General features: G+C 38.6%; 1 protein-coding gene across 1 annotated transcript in view; it reads left to right on the top strand.

The window, feature by feature from the left end:
- NKAIN3 (sodium/potassium transporting ATPase interacting 3) overlaps positions 1 to 12,477 on the top strand; it is a 358,032-nt gene extending 345,555 nt beyond the window's left edge. Inside the window, exon 5 of the mRNA XM_059815480.1 lies at positions 12,406 to 12,477. Within this exon, the coding sequence (XP_059671463.1) occupies positions 12,406 to 12,477 (72 nt within the window). The remainder of the gene's footprint in view (positions 1 to 12,405) is intronic.
- Positions 12,478 to 12,758: the final 281 nt, after the last annotated feature.

The raw sequence follows: 12,758 nt of genomic DNA, 5'->3' as shown, positions 1-12,758 counted from the left end.
TCCTCTCCTCTTCCTCAGGCTGTGTAATTCAGAGTCTGTCTTCATGTCAGAACAAGACCCGAATAAGCACCATCGCCTACGTCCTATATTTCTTTAAGCCTGAGCTTGTCTTCTGGAAAGAAACTCTACGTGTTGTAGCCAAAAGCTCAGTCTGGGTGAGCTGGAGTCAAGGACTCCGAAGACATGCTTCCAGTTAATACCTGTTTCTGCTCAAGACATATTCTCAGGGCAGCAAATTCTGCTTTGGCTCCTTTTGCAATTGCTTTTGCCAGGTGCAGACTCTCTTGCTGCACTTGCATTTCTTTGTAGCAGTAGCCTCAGGGTAGGAGTTAGGGCCAGATCTGCCTCCCATTTGCTAAAATATCCCGACAGATGGCTCTGGGGCAATACATTTGCTGCCACTGATACGCCCAGCACATGGGGGCATGCTCACCAGCCATGTAGGGATGCTTATGCTAGTTCTGTACTGACAGTGGGAGACAAAGTCCTTTCTAGAACGGCTGCAGTGTAGCTTGTGTATTTGCACACTGCCTGATTACAGGCTGAGCTTAGGCTCCTTGGAAAAGAAATATTGATTTTGAGTGCACCCTGGGCTTTGGGCTGCAGAATCAGACCCAGATGAAGGTAAAGGGGGCAGTGGGATGCAGTGTCAAGTGAAAGCTGTTGGTAAGAAACAGGAGTGAATACGACATGAAGCTACAACATAAATACGGGGACCATATACTGCAAACAAATAAACTGTGCCAGGGAGATGTGGTATAAGAGATCACACTGGGTCAGATATGACTGGAGAAGCAGCTTCTGAAATTCATTAGGCACTGATAGAAAGCAAAGTTTCATTGCAATTCTTGATAGGTTTTCTACCCAGTGGGAATCCAGCACAAAAGCCTTTTAGCACGCAGTTTAACTGGGAATACCTGGGCAAACTGATAACATTGCTGCTTTTACAGTAGTCTTGTTTCACACGTATCACAGCAGGCCACTCCACAAAGCATTATAAGGATGTGTGTGTGTTTATGTACCTCCATCTGCGCATTCAGGTAGCACCTTGAAGGAATTAAACAATATTATTCATAGTAAGAACAACTACAGTGGGAAAGATAGCCATAAAAGAAAACCAACTATCATACAAAGGTTTTTCAAAATTACCTGCATTGCTATTGTAGAGTTCTTTGTGTTGCGCAATTTTAGATGCTACAGCTGAGTGAAGAGGCTGCTATGTTACCTGCCAAACACAGAAATCCAGTCACATTTCTGATTACAGTATTGTTTCTTCCAAAAAGCAAAACCAGCTCAACTGTGGCTCAAAATCGAGTCATTTGTTCTGTGGTTTGAATACGGCAGATTCATACACAAGTGAAAGCACACATGTGGTAGATCATCTGCTAAATATCCTACTAGATGGGAATTGGTTAGGAGAAACAGAATTACAATCAGGAAGGAGTTTCTTATCTTCACCTCTCCTATCTGTGATATACTATTTGTCATCACTGTAATATTTCAATGAACACACAAAGAAAGGCAAAAAAAAATCAAAGTCTCTGCTGGATGTAGAAGTGATTTTTTTCATTTTTCATTTTTGAGACTCAAAATCTGTCAGACGTTTGCCTGTTTTATCTTTTATTTCCTTCCTAAAGATGTAGGCAAACTTTTTTGCCAAGAATAGACAGACTTATCATCTGTGGTCCTCTAAAGAAGATAAGATTTTAAGAATTTCAAGTAGGTATTTACACATACAAGAAAAAATATCAAAATTATTATTTTTTTGTGATTTTCCTTGTCTGTATTGAACAAAATATTAATAGAAAAAGCAAACTGAACTATGCAATGTCCAAAAATAATTTGGAATGGAAATCCACAGGGGGAAATACTCTGTACTGCTTTTCCAGCTCCCTCTGCAGGCTAGATTATAAGAAAAGTTTTCAGACAATCTGTGCTCATCCATGCTGCCTTATATAAATTTCTACACTGTTGCACATTTTAACCAGCTCTTGGCTCTTATTCAAGCTTTTTTTTTCTCTGTGATTTAATTAGTGCCAAGTCTAAACTGCTGCATGTCTTTTAGGCTTTGGAGCTTACTTCTGAGGTGCATTTCTGTGTCTACTACTCCTGAAAATCCTCTTTAAGGGTTCCACTAGGGAGGCTAATATGAGCAGACTGGTATGGGTAGAGATTAAATCTTACTTTGCAGTTCATTAGATCATATAACATTTCCTAACATGAGTTAATATGATGGCTTAGGTTTTATCTGTGGGTTGCTTTTTGTTGTTCTATTTTTCCCTGAGGTATGCGCTGGCATAATTGTTGTTAGTGAAAGCTTTGCATTTTTTTTCATACAACTTTCAAGCCTTGTCTACAGATTAAGAAGAACCAGAATAATAATGTCTTGGCTATTATTACTTAGGTATTTAAGAAGTATCTATAAAGGAGGTTAGAGAATAGCAAGGATCAGGCTGTAGTAATTCTATTCTTACACTCACTGTCATCCCACTGAAATCTTGAGCCAGTTTTTTGTATTTCCATGCTACAGTTTGTCTGTCTTTAAATGGGTACTGCCTCATGGTGATATAATAGTTTCATGCATATGTTATTTACATGGTGCATGAAGGGAAAGAAATGATTCAGAAAAGAATAAGTAGTTCTTAAAGACTGCAATACATTGATGGAATTAAAAGGCATTCTCTGTGCCGATAGCCACAAGTAAGTGAAAATAACGCTCTCATTATGTACCTTCTGATCTAATAAGGAGGGAAAAAATGTCTTTTGACATCCTATCAACAAAGGACATCTTTCATAATTGCAGTGGAAGGATTTTTAAAAGAGCATTAGCATAAAAAATGGCCAAGATGTGCAATATGCTGCTGTTCTGAAAGGAGTTTACTTTGGTACCCGCTACATGCATACTTGGTTTCCCTGGGATTCAGAAACCTTCCCAAGTGCCTTGTCAGATGCCAAAGAGACTTACATTGGCTCTAGACACTGGCAGACATTTCTTTCATTCTTTCTTCTGATTTCATTACCAGCTTATAAAGTGGTACGTGCAACTTAGTAGAGGTGAAGCCATTACCTGATGGATAACTTGAAGAAACACTTTGGGTTACAAGACACCATCAAACCTGATTTTCTTTGCCTTATCAAAAGATGTGAAGTATCATGTCATCTGCAAGTAGCTCTGAAATTATCCTTAACACTGACAAGTTAAGGTAAAAGAAAATAAAAGTAATTATTTAGAAAATATAAAAGCAAATAACACAAAGTCACCTTTACAGAAATGAAGGAAGGCTATCTTTCTGACCTCTTATTGTAAAATTAGATGTAAAGGATTTTCTCACTCCCTGTTATTCAGCTAGTAAGCTAACTAGTCGTTAACCTAAATATGAGAACTTTGATCCCATTCTTAGGAGAACTTTTATTTTCTATACACAGGAGGAAAGCTAGATCTGGAGAAAGTCTTGTTTTTTTATCCAGCTCTTTTCTGGTGATTTTATTAGAGTCTCTTCAGATGTAGATCTCCCTTCTCTCCATCTTCCTTCTTACCACCCTCATCCTCTTCCCTTTCTGTAGCTTTGTTCTTCAAGTTTCAAGGTTTGAGGTGGGCTCTATTTTACGCTATTGACTTTTATTGTATTCAGTTAAGTCATTAACAAGCAATTAATATATTGTAAGATAAAACAGTGTATAGTACCCAGTCATGTTTAAATACTGTGTTCAATGTTTTGACATATTGAGACTTTAACCTCATTCAAAATATAAAACTTAGATATCTGTCACACAATAGACAAGCAAATCAATAGGATTAATGCTTGGGGTTTATTTCTTTCTCTTGTGTGAGTGAAGGACAAAGGTTCCCAGATCCCTTCTGCAGACATAACTCATCTGGAGCACAAGTACCCCAATCTGGTCTGTGAGGGATGCTCTGACAATGTTATCATTGGGCTACCAGAGTATCTAGATGAAATACTGTGACCTACAGAATTATACAAGAGTCTGGATTAAACTGTTTGTTCCAAATCCTCCAATCTTCTGTTCTAAGAACATATTACAGTTTTTCTAAAGGTCCTGCAACAAAAACAAAGGAGGGAGAATAAGCCATAACTAAGCTAAAGAGGGAGGGGAGGAGAGAGAACACATGATGTTCTCGCTTTTTTTTCTCAACCCTAAACAAGTTGGGACATACCTTGGCAATGTAACACGGCAGTCCTTCCTCTTAACTGGTAAAGTCCTTTTGGGCAGCTGGGAAATAGGGGTAGCTATATGTCTATGCTGTTGGAGAAATAAATTCCCAGACCCAGTGCAGGTAACAATGGTTCTGATCTTGGCCTGGGAAAATTAGATTGTCAAACACAATTTTTAATTTAAAGATGAAGGAACACTGTGGAGACCAGGATTTGAGAATAGTGGATACAGGGTAGGACTTCAAAAAGCACAGTAGCTAACAGACACAGTCTTTTCCAGCATGCTGCTCTCCCCTTCCAGTGCTAGGTAGGTGGCATTCAAGAGGAATTATCTCCTGCAGTATTAGCCAACAGCAACCTCTATATATTTTAAGAATAGACATTTATTTAATACGTCTGCTCACTTGTTTCTTCCTGCTGGATATAAAGCAAAAGTACCTGTAAGCCCCTCTCACCCACTTTTAGAATCCTTAACACATTTTAAGGCCTATCGGAGTTGTAGCGTCTGGGAGTTCTTCACTACACCTGTAAATGGCACAGCATGACCAGACCGGCTTTGGGTTGTGCTACTGAAATTGGTAGACAATGTCCCTAAAGCCTGAATTTTATTCAAGTCAAATTCAGTAGCTTTTAGGAAGATATAGGAAAGAAAAAAAAAATAATGCTTAGACAACATAATATAGTTCAGAAGTTGCTGCTACCATATCCTGCTATGTTTTCTGGACATTTTTCCAGATATTTGTCTTCTTTTAGGTTTTATGATTTCTAAGTACTTCAAGGTTGGGACTTCTACTGCTACCACTGTAAAATGTTGTGCATTTCATCATTGACTTCTAGAAAATGAGAAGATACCTTTGAGACTGTCTCTTCTGTAATTCAAAAATTGCATTCAGTTTTGAAATTGTGTATAATTATATAGTTTTACAATATATTTCTGTATAATGTATATAATCAAGAAGTTATAGTGTGTAATTATATACAGTCATATAACTGGATAACTATATACAATAGTTTATATACTATATAATATACTATAATAATATACTATATACTATATAGCATATATAATAATATAATACATAATAATATATTATATAATAATATATATTATATAATAATATACATAATAATATATAATATATAATATATACTATTATATACTATAATAATATAATATATATACACTATATAATCTTGCAGTTATAGTGAATGGTTATTTTTATACTACAGCTATATACTATTGTTAAACTTAATCCTGTTTCCTTTTCTCCAGATTACCTTTTTGGCTATCTGTTGTCATTGTCTTGAAATACATGGAGTTATAATTTCTTTGTGTATGATAATCTTAGTCATAATTCTATTTTGCTGACTCGCATACACACACAGATCCTGGGATAATATCCTATTTCTTTTATGTTTCTCACTTTCTGATTTACATTAATGCTTTGCTAGTCTTTACAGGAAGAAAAGGGCTTTACAGTCCTCTTTGTAGAGTGTTAAAAAGGTTAGTGGCAAGAAGGTTGCTAAGAAGATGAACTACTCATGTTCTGCTCTTTCCTCAGAATTTGTTAGCTCTCCTGAAAATAGAAATCAAGAGATAGTAATAGTTGGCATGTTTTGTAATTTAGTGCATTTTTACCTTCTTGCTACAGTAAATTCACTCCCGTGACACAGTTTCCACTTCGTAAGTTAAATTTAAAAAAATTTTGTCAGGCTTTGTATCCTACACCATTTTTATACATAAACATTCAATTTAAAAAGTTTCTTCTGCTTTCATACTCACATAACTATTGTGGGAAATTCAGCAATAGTGAATACCTTGCAGAATACAGGAGCTGTGTTTGCCAAGTTACACATCTCAAGTACCACAGAGACAGATGGGAAATACTGTTCTTCAACTGTCATCAGCACAACAGAAGTCAAGAAAAAGCCATATTCAGTGAGAAGACAGTCTGGGTGGACTGGGTGTGTACAAGGAAGGACATAAAGCACAGTTGTCTTATCTTTTTGATTGGAGGAATCTTCCAAATCTAGTTTACTTACATACATCCTCTGGGAGCCATGACGACTGAATGTTTATTTAGTTTATTTAGGTGGTCCTATGTTGTTGTAATGAGATCTCTACAAAACTCTGGGTGGTAGCTTAACACTAAGTGTCCTATTGTACACCTGATCTTGAAGATTAACCTGATGATAGTCTAGGTCACTGCTTCATGTAATCTTAAATACCTGGTATACACTCACATATCTCCTTCAAACCAGTGGAAATGCAGTATGTGAAGCAGATGATAGGAAGGAAAGTAATCACGTACTGTGAGAGTGGATTTAAAGGCCACAGCTGATGATGACAGAGCCAAGCAGAAAGACTTAAATCAAAATTATCTAAATCATCAATTTTAATCAAAAATATTTCAGTCTGCAGACAATAGCCTTGATTTAAATAATCACTTCTAATTTTATTTTGCATTTGTCCTTGTTTTCCTAAGGAAAGGTTAATCCACAGTAACTGGTAACTATTAAAATACATTAATTTGCAAGTAAATATACATTTTACACCCAGTTTGGTTCTTCTTTTTAATAGGATATATTCTAGCAATATTCATTTATTAAAGCAATTATATGGCACAGCATATATTTGCTCAGATGATTAGTTTTTTAATTTCTTGCATGTTTTCATAGTTTCTTACAGTTTAATGATGGACAATTATATAATCTAATTTCACTTCTATTAAACTAGGCATTTATATTTCATGCAGATGTCCACAGCTTAAGCCTAGAGATTTTAGTTAGACTAAAGCATTTAGGTCTTCTAGAGACTATACTGCATAGAAGAAAAATAACAGAGAATACTACTTCATTTATACCTAAGGCTATCAGCAGAAAATAAACTATGCATAAAAAGCCTTGATAATAGCATCACATAAATGTACCCATGTTCCACTAATAAGAAATCCCTTTGTGCACTTTCCACACTGAAGTCTCTGCCGACTTAGCCTAGGTGACAATTGTTTCCTACACTCTGAGCCTGCTCATCACTATGATTTGGAGAATGTGAGCAACATTTATCAGCTAGTCATTGAAGAAATGGTTTTTGGTACGAAAATACAGGTGGTTCTGAAAATATTGGATGGCCGCATCCAAAGAGTTATGGCTCAATGTCCAAATGGAAACCAGTAAAAAGTGGTGTCCCTTAGGAGTCCATACTGGAACAAATACTATTTCGTATCTTCTTTAATGACATGGCAGGATTGAGTGCACCCTCAGCAAATTTGCTGATGACACCAAGCTGTGTGGTGCAGTTAATACGCTGGAGGGAAGAGATGCCACCCAGAGGGACCTTGACAGGCTCGAGAGGTGGGCCCGTACAAACCTCATGAAGTTCAACAAGGCCAAGCGCAAGGTCCTGCACATGGGTCAGGGCAATCCTTAATATTAGTACAGACTGGGGGATGAAGGGATTGAGAGCAGCCCTGTGGAGAAGGATTTGGGGATCCTGGTGGATGAAAAGCTGGGCATGGGGCAGCAATGTGCACTTGCAGGCCAGAAAGCTGATCGTATCCTGGGCTGCATCACAAGAAGCATGGTCAGCAGGTCCAGGGAGGCGATTCTCCCCCTATACTCTGCTCTGGTGAGATCCCGCCTGGAGTACTGCATCCAGCTCTGGGGTCCCCAGCACAAGAAAGATGTGGATCTGTTTCAGCAGGTTCAGAGGAGGCCCATGAGAATTATCGAGGGGTGAGAGAATTGGAGTTATTTAGCTCCAGGGAGACCTTATTGTGGCTTTGCAATATATAAAGGGGTCTTATAAGAAAGGCAGAGAGAGGCTTTTTACCGTGGTCTGTAGTGAGACAACAAGGGGCAATGGTTTTAAACTGAAAGAGGGTAGATTTATATTGGACATAAGGAAGAAAGTCTTTACTGTGAGGGTGGTGAGATACTGGAACAGGTTGCCCAGAGAAATTGTGGATGCCCCATCCCTGGAAGTGTTCAAGGCCAAGTTGGATGAGGCTTTGTGCAACCTGATCTAGTAGAAGGTAATCCTACCCATGGCAGGGGGGTTGGAACTAGATGATCTTTAAAGGTCCCTTCCAACTCAAAGCATTCTGTGATTCCATGAAATATCTGAGTACTTTATGTATTCCTTATTCTCTCCAGAGCAAGATGTGTACCCTAACCACTGTTTAGCTGGATGAAAGCAGGGGATAACAGCCTCTTCCTACAGTTTCCCTCTTGATTTTCTGAAGAATACAACTGACAAGTGTCTTCAGAGACAGTTTACTAGACTGGGCTCTACAAGCAAGACAGGCAGTCCCCTATACAATGCAGGGATCCCAGAAGGTTTCCATGCCTGGAAACTCAACATTGTCAAGACAAGCCCACCGTGGCATCTGAATTGCTCTCTGGATCAAGCCAGAGGTTCCCATTTATACCTTCAGGTGCTAGTGACCTTTGATGCTTTGGACGTCCTGTTCCAACCACTTCATTGGTCCCTTTGAATGATTACTGAAACCCAAGATGAGCGAATTAAGTATCTTCCAGCTCATTTGCATCACATTTTCTTTAGTTATCAGGGAACACACATTTAAGTCTATCACTTGGTGCCAGGCCAATAGCCAACATTTCGAATATCAGGAAACTGGGCAGTACACATCAGTCAGCTCACCGCAAATTGGCAATTAACATGATGGCTAGATGGGTTCACATGAGCATAATGTTATTAATTAAACAGCAGCTGGGTTAATCTAGATAGCAAAAGTAATTTGTTGGAATAAATATTTTATTAGTGTGTCCATCAATAAAGCAAAAGAAGAGGTTTTAATTAATTCATTTATAAAAATATTCACACTGTGGTGGCTGTAACTCTGTTTAAGGCTCTGGAAACAGGTTTCATCTGCAGAAGGGTATATTCCCACTTTATCACTTCACATTAATTGTACTGTAGATATCAGTTATCCAACTATAATTACTAGTATGTTAGTTACAAGCCAAACATTGCTGTCCACCTCTGAACAGCCATACCTGACAATTGATGCTAAAGGGCTTTTTTTCCTCTTTGTTGCTTTAGTCTTTCAGAAATGTGCATTCTGCCATTTAATTATAGAAAGATCTTCTTGGAATATGGTGGGTTATGACATCTCCTGGCGTGATTAGAGATCCAATCTTCCTTTTTCCCCTGAAAAGACCATGAAATTGAGAGAGGGTGAATATATTTTTTTATTTCTCCTGGTATTAATAACTGAACACACGGGGGAAAATGTTATATTTCAAACAAGTATATGCCATAAATACAGTAGGTGGCAGTGATCTCTATCTGACTGATCTACTAATGCTGAGAAATATACAGAAATACTGAGAAGCAGGGAGAGGCTGCTGATTTTGCAAGAAGGTCATAGATTAGACAATGTGCATTTCAAACACTGAAGAGACTGGGAAGAAATTTACTTTAAGGAGAAGATCTGCTGAAAGAGCAAGATGTAAGCTGTTAGGACTGTTAAAACAATCAGGCTTGCCATGGCCCATACTTTTTTGGAGGGAAGACCTCTTAGAGTACTTTTCCCTGTTGCTCTCTTCTTTGTGTCGGGTGGTTCATTACACATTAGAGTGGAAGGCTCTTTCTGTGCTTTATCCACCTGTCCAATGTCTTAGACATGTGTGAGAAATTTGCGGGAAGCCCTTGCAGATAGATGTATCATATAATATGCATGGATATGGAGTACACATGTACTAAGAAGGAATTGCATTTATAAAAGTAAAGTTAATTTAATACAGAATACTAATATTAAGAAAAAAAGAAAGATTGGAAAATGGTAAATAATTCTAAATATTTGAACTTCCTTCACAATCATTTAACCCACAAAGTGTGCTACATTCATTTTTATCATGTTCATTATTTATTCAGCAGTTTTACTCTTCAAAATATTTCAGTCATGTTTAGGGAAAAGAAACAAACCCAAGTGACTGACTTACACAGTGAAATTGCATAACACGAATGGTGAACAGGAAATATTGCAAATAAACAGGCGACATTCCCTCATGAAAAGCCACCTGTTTTCTGGTATTCGTGTGGTACTAATGCAATAATTATTTAATCTATATGTAATGTTCAGGTGGCACAAGCAATACAAGGCAAGTATGATTGTTTTTTTGATCTCTTGGAAGCCTTTATATCATATTGTTTCAGCTTTCATGCCTAAAAGATGCTCTAAACTGTGAAGTTTAGGGAAAAAATGTGCTTAGTCTATCAAGGAGCCTGTAAGCCAGTGCTGGTCCTGGAGGTGCAGGGCAGCAGAACCACAAGACGCCATTTTCATGAATAGCAGGAGGCTGGACTTTCTTACCCACCTGCACAGTCTTCAGCAGGTAAACATGGGCTCGCACTGAGCCAGGCAGCCCTGCCGTGGCTCTAGGTCCCATTCAGCTGCAGGCACCATGACATTGGGCACAGCGGGGCTTGGTAGCTCAGGCACAGCTTGGTCCTAGCCGTCTCCTGCGAGCGCCTCCGCCAGAGCTGGTTTGCATTTAGCTGGCTCAGAGCATCAGTACAACAAAGTGGTGCCACCTGATAGAGGCTGTGGCAATATCACCCCAGTAAATAGGACCCCCAAAAAGCCAAGGAAGCTGCTGATACTGCAGTCTGCTCAGAGCAAGAGGGAAGCTGGATTAAACTCACTTTCCCGAAATATCAGTGAGCTGAATGCCCTGGAGGGGAAGCTCCGACAGGACTGTGCCGCAGTGCTGTGACAGCTCTCATTCAGAAGTAACTCAGCCTTAGCGTACTGTAGCTTAATTCTCCATGGGGGAGATTAATCCCTTGGAGGAGGATTAAGCTACAGTGAACTAAGGCCACTTCATTTCTGAATGGGAAAGGCCACACAGGGATTTAGTGTACTTTATCTTGTGTACATTGATTTCACAGCTTTAGTTAATTCATCTTAACTTCCCTGAATTTCCTTGTGTGGACAAGCTTTTTGTCTACAGAGAGGCTCTTGGAGCTGCTTGTAAAGCTCCTCGTGCAGCCCAACCAGAAAGCAGGTTGGAATGATTTCTGTGCCTCTGAAGGAGCTTATACCAGTCTAGATACTATTAAATTACCTCTTTCTCAGACGGCTGATCCATGACACCCTTAGAAGAAATATTTTAATTAGATGTTTTGAATGGACCAGAGAAAAAGAAGTTTTCTTAAGACTAATCTCTGGGTTATTTTAGAAGTCTCCCATGAACAGTCTTTTCAAGGCTTTCAGATAACACAAATGGTGTACAGCTGCACGAACAATATTTTCTCAAGCATGGACATGTCTGGGCAGTGCAGTTGTTTAACAGGTTCTCTTGCCCAGTGGGATTATCTTCTTCTTTGGTGGTAGTCATAAGAAAACATTTTGTCTATATGGAAAGCAAATGAGCAGAGTTTCTATTTCCTGATTCTAAAGATCTTAATCCCTTCCTCTCGGTGGCACAGATGACACAGAACCGGGTTGAGGAGGATGTTTTTGTGGGAGCTGCTGTTAAAACAATGGCATGATTTTGCTGGTGCTGTCCTTTGGGGAAATACGTCTGTTCATTTCTTGCGTAGTTAATGTGATTTACTGATAGGCCCTTCTGATAAGGTGTTTCCTGACACTGATGAATCATAACCCAGCTTTACTGTTCAGCTACATCATGGCACTTCACATATCAAATTAAACTTTTGCCACAGTTCTTCACTGGGACACTTTATGCAACTATTGCATAACTATGGGACACTATTGCACTTTATGCAAAAGACATCTCTTGTAGATTCCATACAAGCTTTACTATGACTTAATTCTGTAGCAGTCAATAAATATTTTATCTTTTTAATATGTAAATTAGGTGCTTAGGGGGCCCACATTCATGTGGACAAGGTCATGTGAGAACAGGGGTACTGAACAAACAAAGGAATGTAAGTAATAGCTGAACATCAAGGTCCAAGTGTTTTCCACCAGTATTACTCAATAGTAGTATTCATCAATACTGATCTCAGTGGGACTGGGAAAAGATTTTAAAATATAATGCAACACGAGCGAAAGAAAGAAAGTCTCTTTATTTTAGCTGTTTGTGACCATTTGCACTGAAATTTACATATAAATACAGGAAATGGAAGCAAATATCTTTAAAATTTAGCTGTGATACCTGTATTTATATACTATCGTACTAAAAGCTTAATAAGTGTTCCATGTGTTCTAATGATTGCTTTTCCTCTTCTTTCATACAGCTGATTGGATTTGTGTATGCCTGTTACGTGATCAGTATTTTCATGGAGGAGGAGGACAGCTGTAAGTACTGATACACACCTCTCCATCTCTGGAGCCACAGTACCTGGGGTGAGACTTCGTCTTGCGTTAACTACCAAGGCGAAGAACAAATTTTGAAAAATGGCAGAATCTGCCATTCATGTACACAAACAGTTGTGCTCAAAGACATACTTATTTAGGTACTACCACCTTATCTAGGTGTCGGGATTGTACTCACTAAACTTCTTCACAGAGACCTGTGAACCTCTTGCATGAGCCAGTCACGCTGCTGAAAATCATGTGATCCATGTTGCATATACATGTTTATGTAAGT

Source organism: Gavia stellata, chromosome 3 (assembly GCF_030936135.1).
Source record: "Gavia stellata isolate bGavSte3 chromosome 3, bGavSte3.hap2, whole genome shotgun sequence".
NCBI classification, from domain to species: Eukaryota; Metazoa; Chordata; class Aves; order Gaviiformes; family Gaviidae; genus Gavia; species Gavia stellata.
Note: the sequence above shows the minus strand (reverse complement) of the source record. Positions and strands in the feature narration are given on the sequence as shown.